This window comes from Daktulosphaira vitifoliae, unplaced genomic scaffold, assembly GCF_025091365.1.
Source record: "Daktulosphaira vitifoliae isolate Bord-2020 unplaced genomic scaffold, ASM2509136v1 Scaffold_79, whole genome shotgun sequence".
NCBI lineage: Eukaryota > Metazoa > Arthropoda > Insecta > Hemiptera > Phylloxeridae > Daktulosphaira > Daktulosphaira vitifoliae.
Window position 1 is genome coordinate 24999 of NW_026099648.1, and position 12788 is coordinate 37786.

The 12788-nt window shown below is 28.2% G+C and overlaps 1 protein-coding gene across 1 annotated transcript in view; it reads right to left on the reverse strand.

The window, feature by feature from the left end:
• The window catches only part of LOC126909022 (rap guanine nucleotide exchange factor 6-like), a gene marked incomplete at its 3' end in the record, with an annotated part of 38456 nt that overhangs the window by 24994 nt on the left and 674 nt on the right, over nucleotides 1-12788 (reverse strand). Inside the window, exons 2-3 of the mRNA XM_050691380.1 lie at nucleotides 10154-10281; nucleotides 7191-7274 (exon numbers count right to left, since the gene is read on the reverse strand). Coding sequence (XP_050547337.1) covers nucleotides 7191-7274; nucleotides 10154-10281 — 212 coding nt within the window. The remainder of the gene's footprint in view (nucleotides 1-7190; nucleotides 7275-10153; nucleotides 10282-12788) is intronic.

A 12788-nucleotide genomic window follows, 5' to 3' on the forward strand; every position in this document is an offset into this window, starting at 1 on the left:
ATTAATACAAACGCGTTTAAAACCATTTGCCTGTACGATGGCTGTAAAGAGAAATGACTTGACACATTATTTATTCTATGCGTAAAGTTTGTGAAGTAATAACGATACGATGGCGTTTTGAAATTGTACATAAAAATAAAGCACTAGCTACACAGGAGGATTCGACATCACCTTGTTGTATGCAAAAAACAATCTATGAATGGTGTCTGTGATGTGTGTCGAGTCTTGCAAATGACAAAAGATTCGTGCAAAAACACATAAAAGTCGTTTATTTTAAAATGTTATCAGTAAAATCTGTAATATGAGTCGAGGGAAAAATAATAACTTGGCAAAACCTTTTAAATTAATTACCTTTCATTGTCCGAGGGCAGCCGATGATTATCCAGAATTTCGATTTCTTAGGCAAGTTCAACTTTTTTACTCAAGTTTTATCAACAAACCCGAACAATAATCCTTTCACCGATATTTAGAGGCTAGCATACTAATATTATCAATTGGTTTTTCGCTCAAGTCACACGCAGAGCGCCGTCGCACACATCGTACTACACTAACACATAGAAACGCACACACTAACACCGCTGACAGCCGTTTATACTGTCAGTCGTCGTAGTCGTACCACTTGTAAAAATCGCAGCACGTTTATTTGAACATAAAATATTAATATCGTAACGTAAATCAAACGGCTATGCGAACTTGAATTTGAAATAATATATTAATATTACAAACGACCGAACTACAACACAGTCACAATCGAAAACTAACGACTGACGATGATAACGATAACTATTGCTGGTCTCGATAATAATATTGTAACATTGCAGTGGGATTGATAATAAACAAAGAATATCGTTATGATATTTTTCTCCACTGCACAGCGCTCCTCTGGTACGCGTTGTCGCCTTACTGTGATTGTGACAACATGGACAGAACGCGTGTATCGGTGAATGTGCGTGCGTTCGATGGGCGCGACGGTAGTGGGGGCCGATACGGCAGAGGTTCCGAACTCCCACCGCTCGAGTTCCCCTTGACTGGTACTCTGAATGCCGATCCCTACCAACGTTCACTGCCACCTGGTACAGCAAAACATAATATACCGGTCCGGTGGTCGTCTCCACTCGTCCTCGTTGAGCCCCATTCATCGCTACGGGGCCTCTAACATACAGCGGCGCGCCTTCATCGCTATTACGCGAAAATACACCGTGTTCGCCGTGAGCGATATTGCAACGCGTCCGGACACAGATGATTATGACATAAAAGTTATCATAAATTGTGCGAATGTTGTTAGGATTGAAAAAAAAGAACATTTAATGAATTTTTTTATCATTTTAAAACACTATCACCGTTATGGCGATAAAATTCTAAAGTTTCAACCAAACTTTACAAATACTAGATTTTATAATAGCCGTAAACAACATTTTTTGGTATAATATAAAAATTACAATACTTAAATCATTGATTAGAAAAATTATCTTATCACTATCGCTTAGTGTTAAACAATAACAGAGGACAACAAAAACGTGGGAATTAATTATTATTTATTTTTCATTACTATTATTTGGTATTTAATACCAAATTGTCTGCATATTTCATGTACATGACGTGTGCAAATTTTACTTTTTAAATAACCGTCAAGTAGAATTCTAAAAAATGTTTTTAAATAATTTTTCTAACCCACTAATTTAATTACTCATTATAGACTCTTGGAGTATACATCGGCAACGAATCCCTAGTACTTATAAATAACAAAAAAAAAATGTCTTAATATGCCCCACTATACATTAACTAATAAAAAAAAAAACTCCTCTAAAAATTCTCTATTCATAAAAATATTTTAGACTCATTATAGAAGGGTGTACTTCGATACTTCCTCGATACGAACCTTATAAATAAACACATACACACCACCACAAAAATATTTACTAGTGAAAAAATTGATTCATAATTTTAACAGGTTTCGCCTGATAATGCGAGCACAACAAATACTGAAATATAATTGAGATAATGTGTAACCTCTATTGTCTAATTTTATTTTTATTTAAAAAGATATGATATAATTTACAATAGGATTCCATTAAAAATTCCTACAGGTTTATTTTGTTAATATTATTAAAATTGGACACACGTTGACATAAGATTAATTAAATGTAAATAATTATTAATTATTCATGTTTCGATCAAGATTTTATTTTTAAGGATGGAAAAGTTATGGGTAGTAGCAGATCATTTATAGCACTAGCAGTGTCCCGTTTGTCATTTTATTTAATTTATTGGTAGAATGCTAATAACTATTTACGCCAAACCTTTGAAAGTCGAGGTCGGATGATTTCGCCGTTTAGCAAACGTCATTTTCGTGTGTCAATTACACACAACACACGCATAGAGCAAATACACAAATGCATTGATGTCCCTCGCGTGTTCATGTGTGTATACATAGTATGTATTATTGTGTACACTTACACAAATCATGAATCCATCTTTTATTCCTTAACGTGTCCAAACAAACAATTGACAAAAAAAAAACAACACAGGTACATTTAAACATGTATATCACTCCGAAGCTCACAGGAAACTTAAATATATAATTGAAATCTATCGTTGGCGACCAACGAATCTCAAACTATAAATAACTGACCATCGAAAGTCAGTCATCACTTCAATCACTCTGTATATTACATGCACCTCGGGCCGTATGAATAGATTCAATGGCTGTGTCCAACGCGAATATCGCCTCTTGATCTGGTACACAATTATTCATTGTTTTTCACGACCATTCGCGTATGATCTGATGATTATTATAATAACTACTCATTATAAACAGAAACGCGAGGAATTTCTTGTATATCGTGTCTTATAATACAATAAAAAATTATAAACTCATAGTAATGAATTCTAGATGTCTACTCGGATATCTATTGTGGGTTGCCACAATAAAGCATAAAATAGGCTGCAGAGCTGCTTAATTTCTCATTAGATTGTGTTTGTATGGAAAATGCATTACGTTTTCAATAGAAAACCTGCGGCGGTCATAAATTATTACACGTGCACAGGGACAAATGGATTTTGCATATTAATATTACTATTCAATATGGTTTACTCAGGGACACGGCGTCGACGTTGGTGAATCCGGTATGCCGATAGGGATCAAAGGACCATCGCAGTTGGGCAAGGGGATGTAGACATTGTTTGTTGGGGAGATTTCAGTTGCAAAAACTATACAACTCATGAATCACGTTATCATACACGGCCCTGACATTCAATTTCGTACCTCAGATTTAACAAATCCAACGTGCTGGTGATAGTTTCCAATTGGAGGATCGCCTCACGAAACGTATCATTGTTGTTGTTATACTACGGTACAGGGTGATGCACCTCTACAGAAACGAATAACGAGGGCAAGCCCAGTTTTGGAAAAAAATAACGAAGAGCGGTTAGTCACCACCAGTCTGTACATCAGACATGGAATATAATATTATACAACGTCACGATTTCCGCATTTATAGCAATTATTGTTCACAGGAGTTTTTTNCACAGCAATTATTGTTCACAGAAGTTTTTTCTTATGAAAACGTTGAAACTCATCAACACGAGAGATTATCATAGTCGATAAAAACGTACCGCCTGTGGTTACCAACACACACCATTTATGCGGGCTGGTCGATGATTTTTAATAAAAAAAAAATTTCACATCACATCTAATCGTTTACTTCTTTGACTGTCAATTGACATATGAGGGTGACGACCCAGCAGTGTTGTAGACTCTTTATGAAAAGAAACAATTTAAGTTTTTAACAATAAAATATTATTTACTGTTGCGATAAAATCATGACGATTCTCACGATAAGATTTCTGCAATGGTTTTCAAGCCAAAAAATCAATGAAAATCTATTGCTGTGTAAACAGTCTTTATGCACCTACATGTTTATACAACAACACGATTTTCAGTTGCACAAAAATAAATATTTTATTTGTTTTATTCTAACATAAGGGACGTATTTTAAATTGCAAATAATAAATTGGTTTCCGTATGTCGGCGAGCGTTGCATGGTGATGTATTTTTTTTTTCTTTTACCATAGTACCAGGCTCCGTTTGAAACAAAACAAGTCCAGTTCAACAACAATAATAATAAGTTCTGCGTAACTTCCTACATGCAATTCGATTATAACGACAAAAAATAGGACATATCGCCAATGCTTTGCCGCGTAGGACGTATAAAAGATAAAAAATTAAAAATTTATTAACACTCGGGTTTTATCAGAGGCGTTTTTTTTGGTTCGTCCTGGCATCTACGCAATCTTCCTCTTCCTTTGCTTAATCCACTCGAGTGCATGCCCGCATCAAGTCTTGATCCCTATTAAAGTGGGTAGGCGATAAAAATAATGTGCGGCAGGAACTTGGTAGACCGTTGTCGTTAATTTCGTACATCGTGTGTCTAAAGGAATGGAGCTAACAGGGCTTACGATCAATCACATGACATGATTACTAACGCTCGTTAGTCACAATTCTCAAATATTGTTGAACATTTATAAAAAAAAAAAAATTAACCCACTTTTCTCGAATTAAACGTTAACTGATTAAAATACCAGCCATCGGTGATATATTGTTAAATTTAAAAGAGTCAAACTCCAATATTACTTTTTTTTACCGTTACTGATAAAAAATGCATTTTTACAATACTTTAGTAGAAGATTTCTTGAAGATAATCATTTTAAGAAAATGTAAATCCAATCATGTTTATTATTCATTATAGAAGTGTGTTTTGATAATTATCCAAATATATTAAATTATAAATTATATAATTTAATAGATCATATTAAAATTCATGTTTGATTCATTCAAAATAATCATCTATTGTGAATTGTGTAAACACAGCTCGAGTTTAAGTTTCATTGATGACAAAATTCAGCTGATTACAGCTCAATTTTTTAGTAGGCTACATATTAGCTAATTACTAAAGCCTATTTTGAAAAACTGGGTGGGTGGGAAAGTAATAGATAATCCGGACTGTAATGGAAGAAATAACAATTTATATTATTGTATACGTCAATACATGTATGGAAGTCGAATGTACGTCAGTGACAGTGTGTGCTAGGGCGTTTTCTACTTGCTGTGCGCAATTAGAGAGATACTGAGAAGATAATTAAAAGAATCACAGTATTTGTATCAATCAGTTCTAAAAATAACAAAATTATTTTGTTGTTAATAAAAATATATAAATTACGTATGCTACTTGTAATGCGAAATGATTATTACGGTTTTCATCAATGAAACATCTGATAATCAACATGCTATTTAATCAATTAATACCCATTCGTTAAGTAGAATCAAGCTTACTCATATTATTAATCTAATTCATTCAATGCCTCTAACGATATGTCATTTAAAATTTGAACTTTGATCAAAGATTATTAAAAAATTCAACTAAGGGATAACAATTGATTTTCAGTGCTCCAAATTTTTAAAACATGTACAACGGTCTATTCATATATTTATAAGTGATGGAAAATATCGAATGATACCATTCTATCCAACTATTCAATAATTGTCCACTATTCGAACTGTTCGATAGTAAAAATATTCGATAGTTACCCAATATATTCGAATATTTTTTAGAACTATTGAATAGTCTATTCGAAAATGCCCATTACTAATGTTTATATACATATATATATATATATATATATTTAATCAGTTTGCTCTTATACTGCAAAATTTCGATCATATTTTTTTATGAAATTTTAAAAATTACTTTGACAAAAACATTCAGACAACGTCTCTATTCCAACACACTTATTTATTACCCGTGCAAAGTAATTCATAGAAACTTACTACTTAAATAGTGAAATGTTTATGTTACAATCTAAGTTACTCAATAACCTTTCTAAAGTTCATGTGTAAACAAAAGTGTGGCGAACATTTTGGAACTGACAGAAGACTTCTATTGACATAAAGTTATATTCTAATTTACCTTAACTTGATCGAAGTTTGTTTTCGGTTCATCAGTTTATTCTAAAACATTCTATTTGAATTTCGTAAACAAAATATTACTATGTTCGTGTAAGAAGAATAGAGTTTCCTTTAAATTCTCTAACGAACATATTTATCATTTTGTACATTCAGCCAAATGATACGAGTGCTATGTTTAAAAAATGATATAGTTACAATGACAAATACCGTTGTAAAACATATCTTCTGTCGCAAATACACGTCTTAAATAAGTTTATAGCAATCGTGCTATTTACGGTCAGTTTTCAAGGCTATGACATCAGACAGAAAAACAATGTGACATTTAATGTGCGGATATGTTGAAAAGACCCTCCGTAATGAAGTCACGTCGTTCCTATCGGTTTTTAAAACTAACGATACATCAACTGTGTATCTTGGGTTAGTTTTTAGTTGAAAATTTTAACAAAGGATAAAGTTTTCTAGAAACTTATATTAATGAATCAAGTTTGAAAACTTAAAACTACCCACAACATATATTGTAGGCTCATAATTAATTCCTATTATGTTATCGTTCTTAATGATGTATTAAATTCAAAAACAATATATTTTATACAAAGAAAAAAGTTTTTTTTTATAGCATAAATTATCTGTTTTATAATTTTCAATCTATATATATAGCTAATAAAAAATAGTCACAGTCAAACTTTGTTGTTTAAATCATGTTTTAAATAATGATGTTTCTGTTTTGTTTGAAAAAGTTTGAAAGGTCTCTTGACATTTTATTGGTTATCCCATTTACATATCGTTATTTATTGGTAAACACCTGTATATTATTAAACTTTAAACGAAACATTCTTGTTTTAATTAAAAAATACTCAGGGTAAAATTCCAACTAAATACGTTTAATAAATAGTTCGAAAAGAAACCAAAAATCTTTATTAATTTAAAGTTATTTGTTATGATTACACATTTACCTCGTACAAATAATTTAATAGGATGGAAATATATTTCCTATTTCCTTTTTTTGTTAGATTAAATTTTATGTCAATTAATTATTATGCTGATATAAAAAAAAATATTACATTATAAGATTTTTTAAACGTAGTCAATAAATAAAATTATCTTCTGCAAAATAGAAAAATTAAGGTATTTATAAAAAGGAAAATTTAGATCCAAGATTCTACGTCTATATCTATCCAAATTTAAAAAGTTATTACTAAAAAATAATACTAATTTTTTGACTTACCTAGATGTTGGAAGGAAAAGTTTCCCATCTATAAATACTGAACCAGAGAGTAATATATACCAACACATGACCACTTCTCCAGTGCTAAAAATATATAATTTTTTATTAAACACTTGTTTAATAACTCACATTTATCAAACATGTAATTAAACTTAAATAGTAACAATAATTTTTAAATAATCTTTTTTTTTTTATTAGTATAATGTTGGAAAGTTAATATTTTTTATTTTTCTAAACTTATAATAATTGTTAGAATTTTTAAAATATTTATTCGATGATATTACAAAGACGATTAAAAACAAAATAGAAATATATACTACTTGAATATTTTTTAAGTAGCTTTTTATTTGTTAACAAGTTAACAAGAGGTTAACAAAAGACTACTTAAAAAAATAAATTATATGAACTATGATTAAATATATATATTTATATTTAATAACCGAAAACTCTAATTTTTTAATTTACGAAGTGGAACAGATCTAGTTAATAACTAGATCAACTTTTAATCCAATAATTATTTAATTTAATTAATTTAAATTAATTATATATATATAATCTTTTAATTGTATTATAGACTACGTAAGAAGCCTATTTTTTACTATTCATTTTTAATAAAAAAATAAATAAATCATTTTTTTTTAATTTCAATATTACTTGGGGCTTTTCTTCTGAAAAATGTATAAATCAATTTTGAAACAATTAATTTAATTAGTTAGTCATGCATTTTATTACAAAGAGGGCATATGTAGCTCTGCTGAATACAGTTCAATTTGGTGTATGTTTATAACACATACTCCATCTAAGCTACACATTCATATAAAAATGTTTATTACTTAATAATTACTTGCCCTAAAAATTTTATCTACCCATTAATGTTTTTAACAAGAAAACTATATAAATTTGGAAAAAATTTTTATTGTTAAAATAAATTATAAAAAAAAGAAGTTATAAATTTAAACAAATTAGAATTTCAATAAAATATTCTTATTTTATTTGTGAATGTTATGTAATCCTTTAACCTGAGACATGACTTTTTTATGTATTAGATAATGAAAATTTGATAATACTAATCGTTTAAATATGTATTAAAATGAACTTTTATTGCGCACCCATTGGGTGTTCTAGGGGTTTAAGTGTTAATAGATATTTTATCCGAGCATTTCACAATTATACAAATAATTGAACATATTCAAATTCAAGATTTATAAATATATTTAAAAGTAAAAAGTTCCTTAGTTAATACTACCCAAACAGAACTAGATATTTTTAAGTCATTTGTATGCCTAATAATACACTAGGTAGTATTTTATTTTGAGATAAATGTATTGTAAATGTTGAATTACACCCTACAGCAGATTAAATTTAATGTATTGCTGTATATCTAAGAGATTTTAAAGAGAAATAAATGTTTAAGAAGCATATTTCTTTATGGTAATACCTATATTAGAGATATACTTAAGTTGTTATTTAGAATTACTCTCAAATTTTTCCTACCAAAATTCATTAAAAATAATAGTTCTATTCTTAAACAAAAAAAAATGTAAATATCACTTTGTAAATTAAAAAGAAATATATATTATACTTAAAATTATATAAATAGATACTCTTTTAAAGAAATCAGTAAATAACATTTTTTGATGAGAACAAAGTAAATCAAGATTATAACAAGTAACTATTATTTAGTAGATGAAGCGCTATCTGTGATAATATAGTTAACTATAATATATCAAGAATAAATTCACACAGATAGCAGCACTAAGCAAAACCGAATAGATTTAAATTTACACGTGTATTTTACCGATCTTATAAAAATGTTAACATTATTTTAAATATACAAAAATATAGTTATATAAATTAATAGTTGATGGTTTTTGATGTAATTGTTTTTTACGAAAATCAAATTTTTTTTCTAATTTTAATTGTTTAACAATTATTTACCAACAAAAAACTTAAAATATTTTAATTTTAAATTATTAGAGGTTTTTATGCTTAAAAGATAATTAATTCAATAATATTAATTACTATAACACAAATAGTTTTCTGTTTACTATTTTTTTTTTTTACTTTCTTAAGTTCTTAAAATCAAAATATTTCAAATACGATTTATTGTTTTTACAGAGCTAATTTTTATTTTAAGAACTAAAAATGTATAGATAAATTATGTATAATTGTATAAAATGCAATAAAACATTTTAAGTGATAATAACGAAAAAACTGTAATACACAGATGAGTAGTTCGATTATATATTTAATTAGATAGGGGAAGTATTTTTTATAGTTTTGCTACAATAAAAATTGGCAATCCAAAAAAATATCATATCAGTATTATTTGTTAAAGAAAACGCATCTTTAAATGTAATCTTGTATTTAGTCAGCCTTCCTCCCTCTTAANCTTTAAATGTAATCTTGTATTTAGTCAGCCTTCCTCCCTCTTAATATTTGTAACATTTAACTGAGAAATAAAGATCGTAATCATAAATAACACGTGAAATAAACTAAGAATAAAATATCTAAATATAACATGGTTCTTGAACCCTATAGCTTTAACATCGTAAAGCGAAATATTTTGTTTAAAATATGATTCACCATTATTTTTCATAAATTAAAAATATTTTGTCAAAAGTCTTAACAACATTTTCATAAACTAAAAATCTTCAATGCCTTTTTACCTGATTATTTCAAATGTTTTCTGGAACATTCATACGATCTACTAAGAAATAACTTTAATATGCCAAAACGCAAATACTACTACTACTACTACATTGATGACAGTGAGTTAATCGCCTATATGCACAAAGGCGACACCACTGCGACACATCACCACCTCATAGAATCATATTTCTAAATGATAAAAATACTACTCGCATATCAATAATATTTTTGTAAAAAAAACCTTATATTCTTTAAAAGATTTTATTATAATAGTTTAAAATTTAAAAATAGTAAATTTGTCAAATACTTACAAGTATAGGACGTCATTGGCATCATGACGTTCATATCTAACAGATTTACACATGGTGCGCAAGGCAGAATCCCTATAAGTATACAGCGCTTCCAAACTTTGTAAGCCATAGTAAATAATTTGCAGATCCTATTAAAAAACAATAAAACATTATAATATAAACTATTTTAAAGAGATAAAAATCTATAGTTTTTAGAGTTCTGTTAGTAACAGTTATTGCAGATTTTATATTAATAAAAACTCAAATGCATGTTATTTTTCATTAGACTGCCACATTTTTATTTCACCGAATTACCGTCACACCACAAGTGCTTAGTACTGATCCGTTCTTTTGAATAAATATCTAATGTATACCTTAATACATAGTATATACGATTTTTTTTCACTTAATTAAAAATTTTGTTAAGTTTAGTACAATTGTACACAGTTTATAAATATTTTGTAATTGTACTTATTGTGATCGGCCTTTAACAAAACGAATAAAATGTTAAATGTTTATTTTGTTATAGTTCGATTATTGTGTATTAACGGAATTAATACAGACATCATCCTTACAAATCTTTGACAAATAATTAGTTGGTACACTCAGACATAATTAATTTAACCAGTAGAATAACCAAATCATAACGTGAAAAAAAAACTGGAACAAAACCAAGAATGTCAAAAATATACTCTCAGTGTTGCTAAAATAAATTAATTTATGAATTTAGAAAAATACTTACTTGTATTCCACAAATATATATTTTATTTTATTTTCAGTACATAATCGATAAATTAATAGTCGAAGATTTAGACTTTACTTCTCACATTTAGATTTCTGGGTTACGTTTACTTAGGTTAAAATTAAATTATAGAATTTTTAATGCGTTAATTCAAGTTAGAAAATTTAAATTCAAATAATTTTTATTTATCATTTTTATTATTCTTAATTTATTATTATTAGTCATATTTATCGTTCCCTCTTAAAGCTATTTCTGGTGCCATACAGGACGGAAAAACCCACATAGCCCAGCGCATCGGAATCGCACCCCGATACCTATTCATTGAGGGAAAACGCGTTCCCAACTAAGCTAGGTTTGCTGCCTAACAGATAACTAGATATATTCAATTTTTAAAACCAAATTTCTTAAGGGTCCCGGAACTATTTTTTATATGGAGAGGGGGGAGTAAAAATTTAATGACTAAAACTCAGTTCCCTTGGTTGTTACTAAACTAAAAAGCGGGTTAAACTATTTTTAATGGATTTTAGTGATCATATAAAAAAATCTGGTAATTTATAAATTTTTCTCTCAATAATACATATTATTAGCATCGATGCAAAGTATTATACCATAATATGTTTATTTATTTATTTTTTTTGTGTCTGTCACAATTTTTATTCAGCTCTCACTGGATCACTTCTCAACGATACATCAAAAGATCATCAATCGTATCTAGTTGAAGACACTATCTTCAAAAATTAAACATTTTTCCCTAGTTCTTCGTAAATAGTAAAAATCACTCAAAAAATGACAATTTTTAGAAACAGTAAATTTTGTTCACTTTTTTTTCTAAAAATTGTCATAACTTATTCAAAAATGAACAAATCAAAATAATTTTTTTTATATTGTAACCGTAAGTAACTCCCTTTTATTTGATATAATATTTTTGAAAATTCTGACCCTTTATCTGCCCANTTGTAACCCTAAGTAACTCTCTTTTATTTGATATAATATTTTTGAAAATTCTGACCCTTTATCTGCCCACAAAAGGGGATTCAAAACAGCAACTTTTTTACAATATTCAACTTTTTCAACTTAACTTTTGAAAATGTTCTGAAAATACTGCGTCCTTTAAACAAATTTCAAATTAAAACTTATAAATCGTACTATAAATTTAAAAAAATTGTCCCAACGACTTTTCTTCTACGTGCAAACGGCTGCTGTAGTTTAAAAAAGTGCTATTTTTGTGTTAAAATTTTCGATTTTTGATTATAAGTTTTCAATTTTAAATTGCTATAACTTTTTGGAAAATGTAGTTCGACACAAATTGTTGTTTCTAAATATATTATATATACCCCTTTTATCCGAAATATTTTTTTAATCGGCAAGTTCTCCTTATACAAAGGCCGTTCAAAACTTGAAACATACATATAAAAAGTAGAACATTTTAACTTACCATTTGAAAATCTGCGTCTTTTAAATATATATTAAAATAAAGTTTATGTAAAATGAAGTTCAAAAAAAAAATTGTATCGACGACATAATATGTGATATATTCGAAAATATTATTTTCTATGTTCCAATAGCAGTCGAAGTAGAACAAAAAATAGGACTTAGTTTTGCTTTTAATTAATAATTCACCATATATTTTTTAATTAAATTATCTACAGATTTGTATCGAAGCGTTTCTTATGATAATTATTTTAATCACTGTCAAATATCATCTATACTTATCCCTACTCCACTGTGCTACCGTTTTATTGAAGCTCATTAACTGGTAAATTCATTAACACTTTTTAATCCTAAAATTCGAATAGCTAAATAATTAAGCTTGATAGTGTTATATTAATTTCCAGATTTATTTTTATTTTTATTTGTCAGATTCTATTGAGGGGGCATAATTATACTTTTGCTCCCCTCGTATTTTAACTAAGG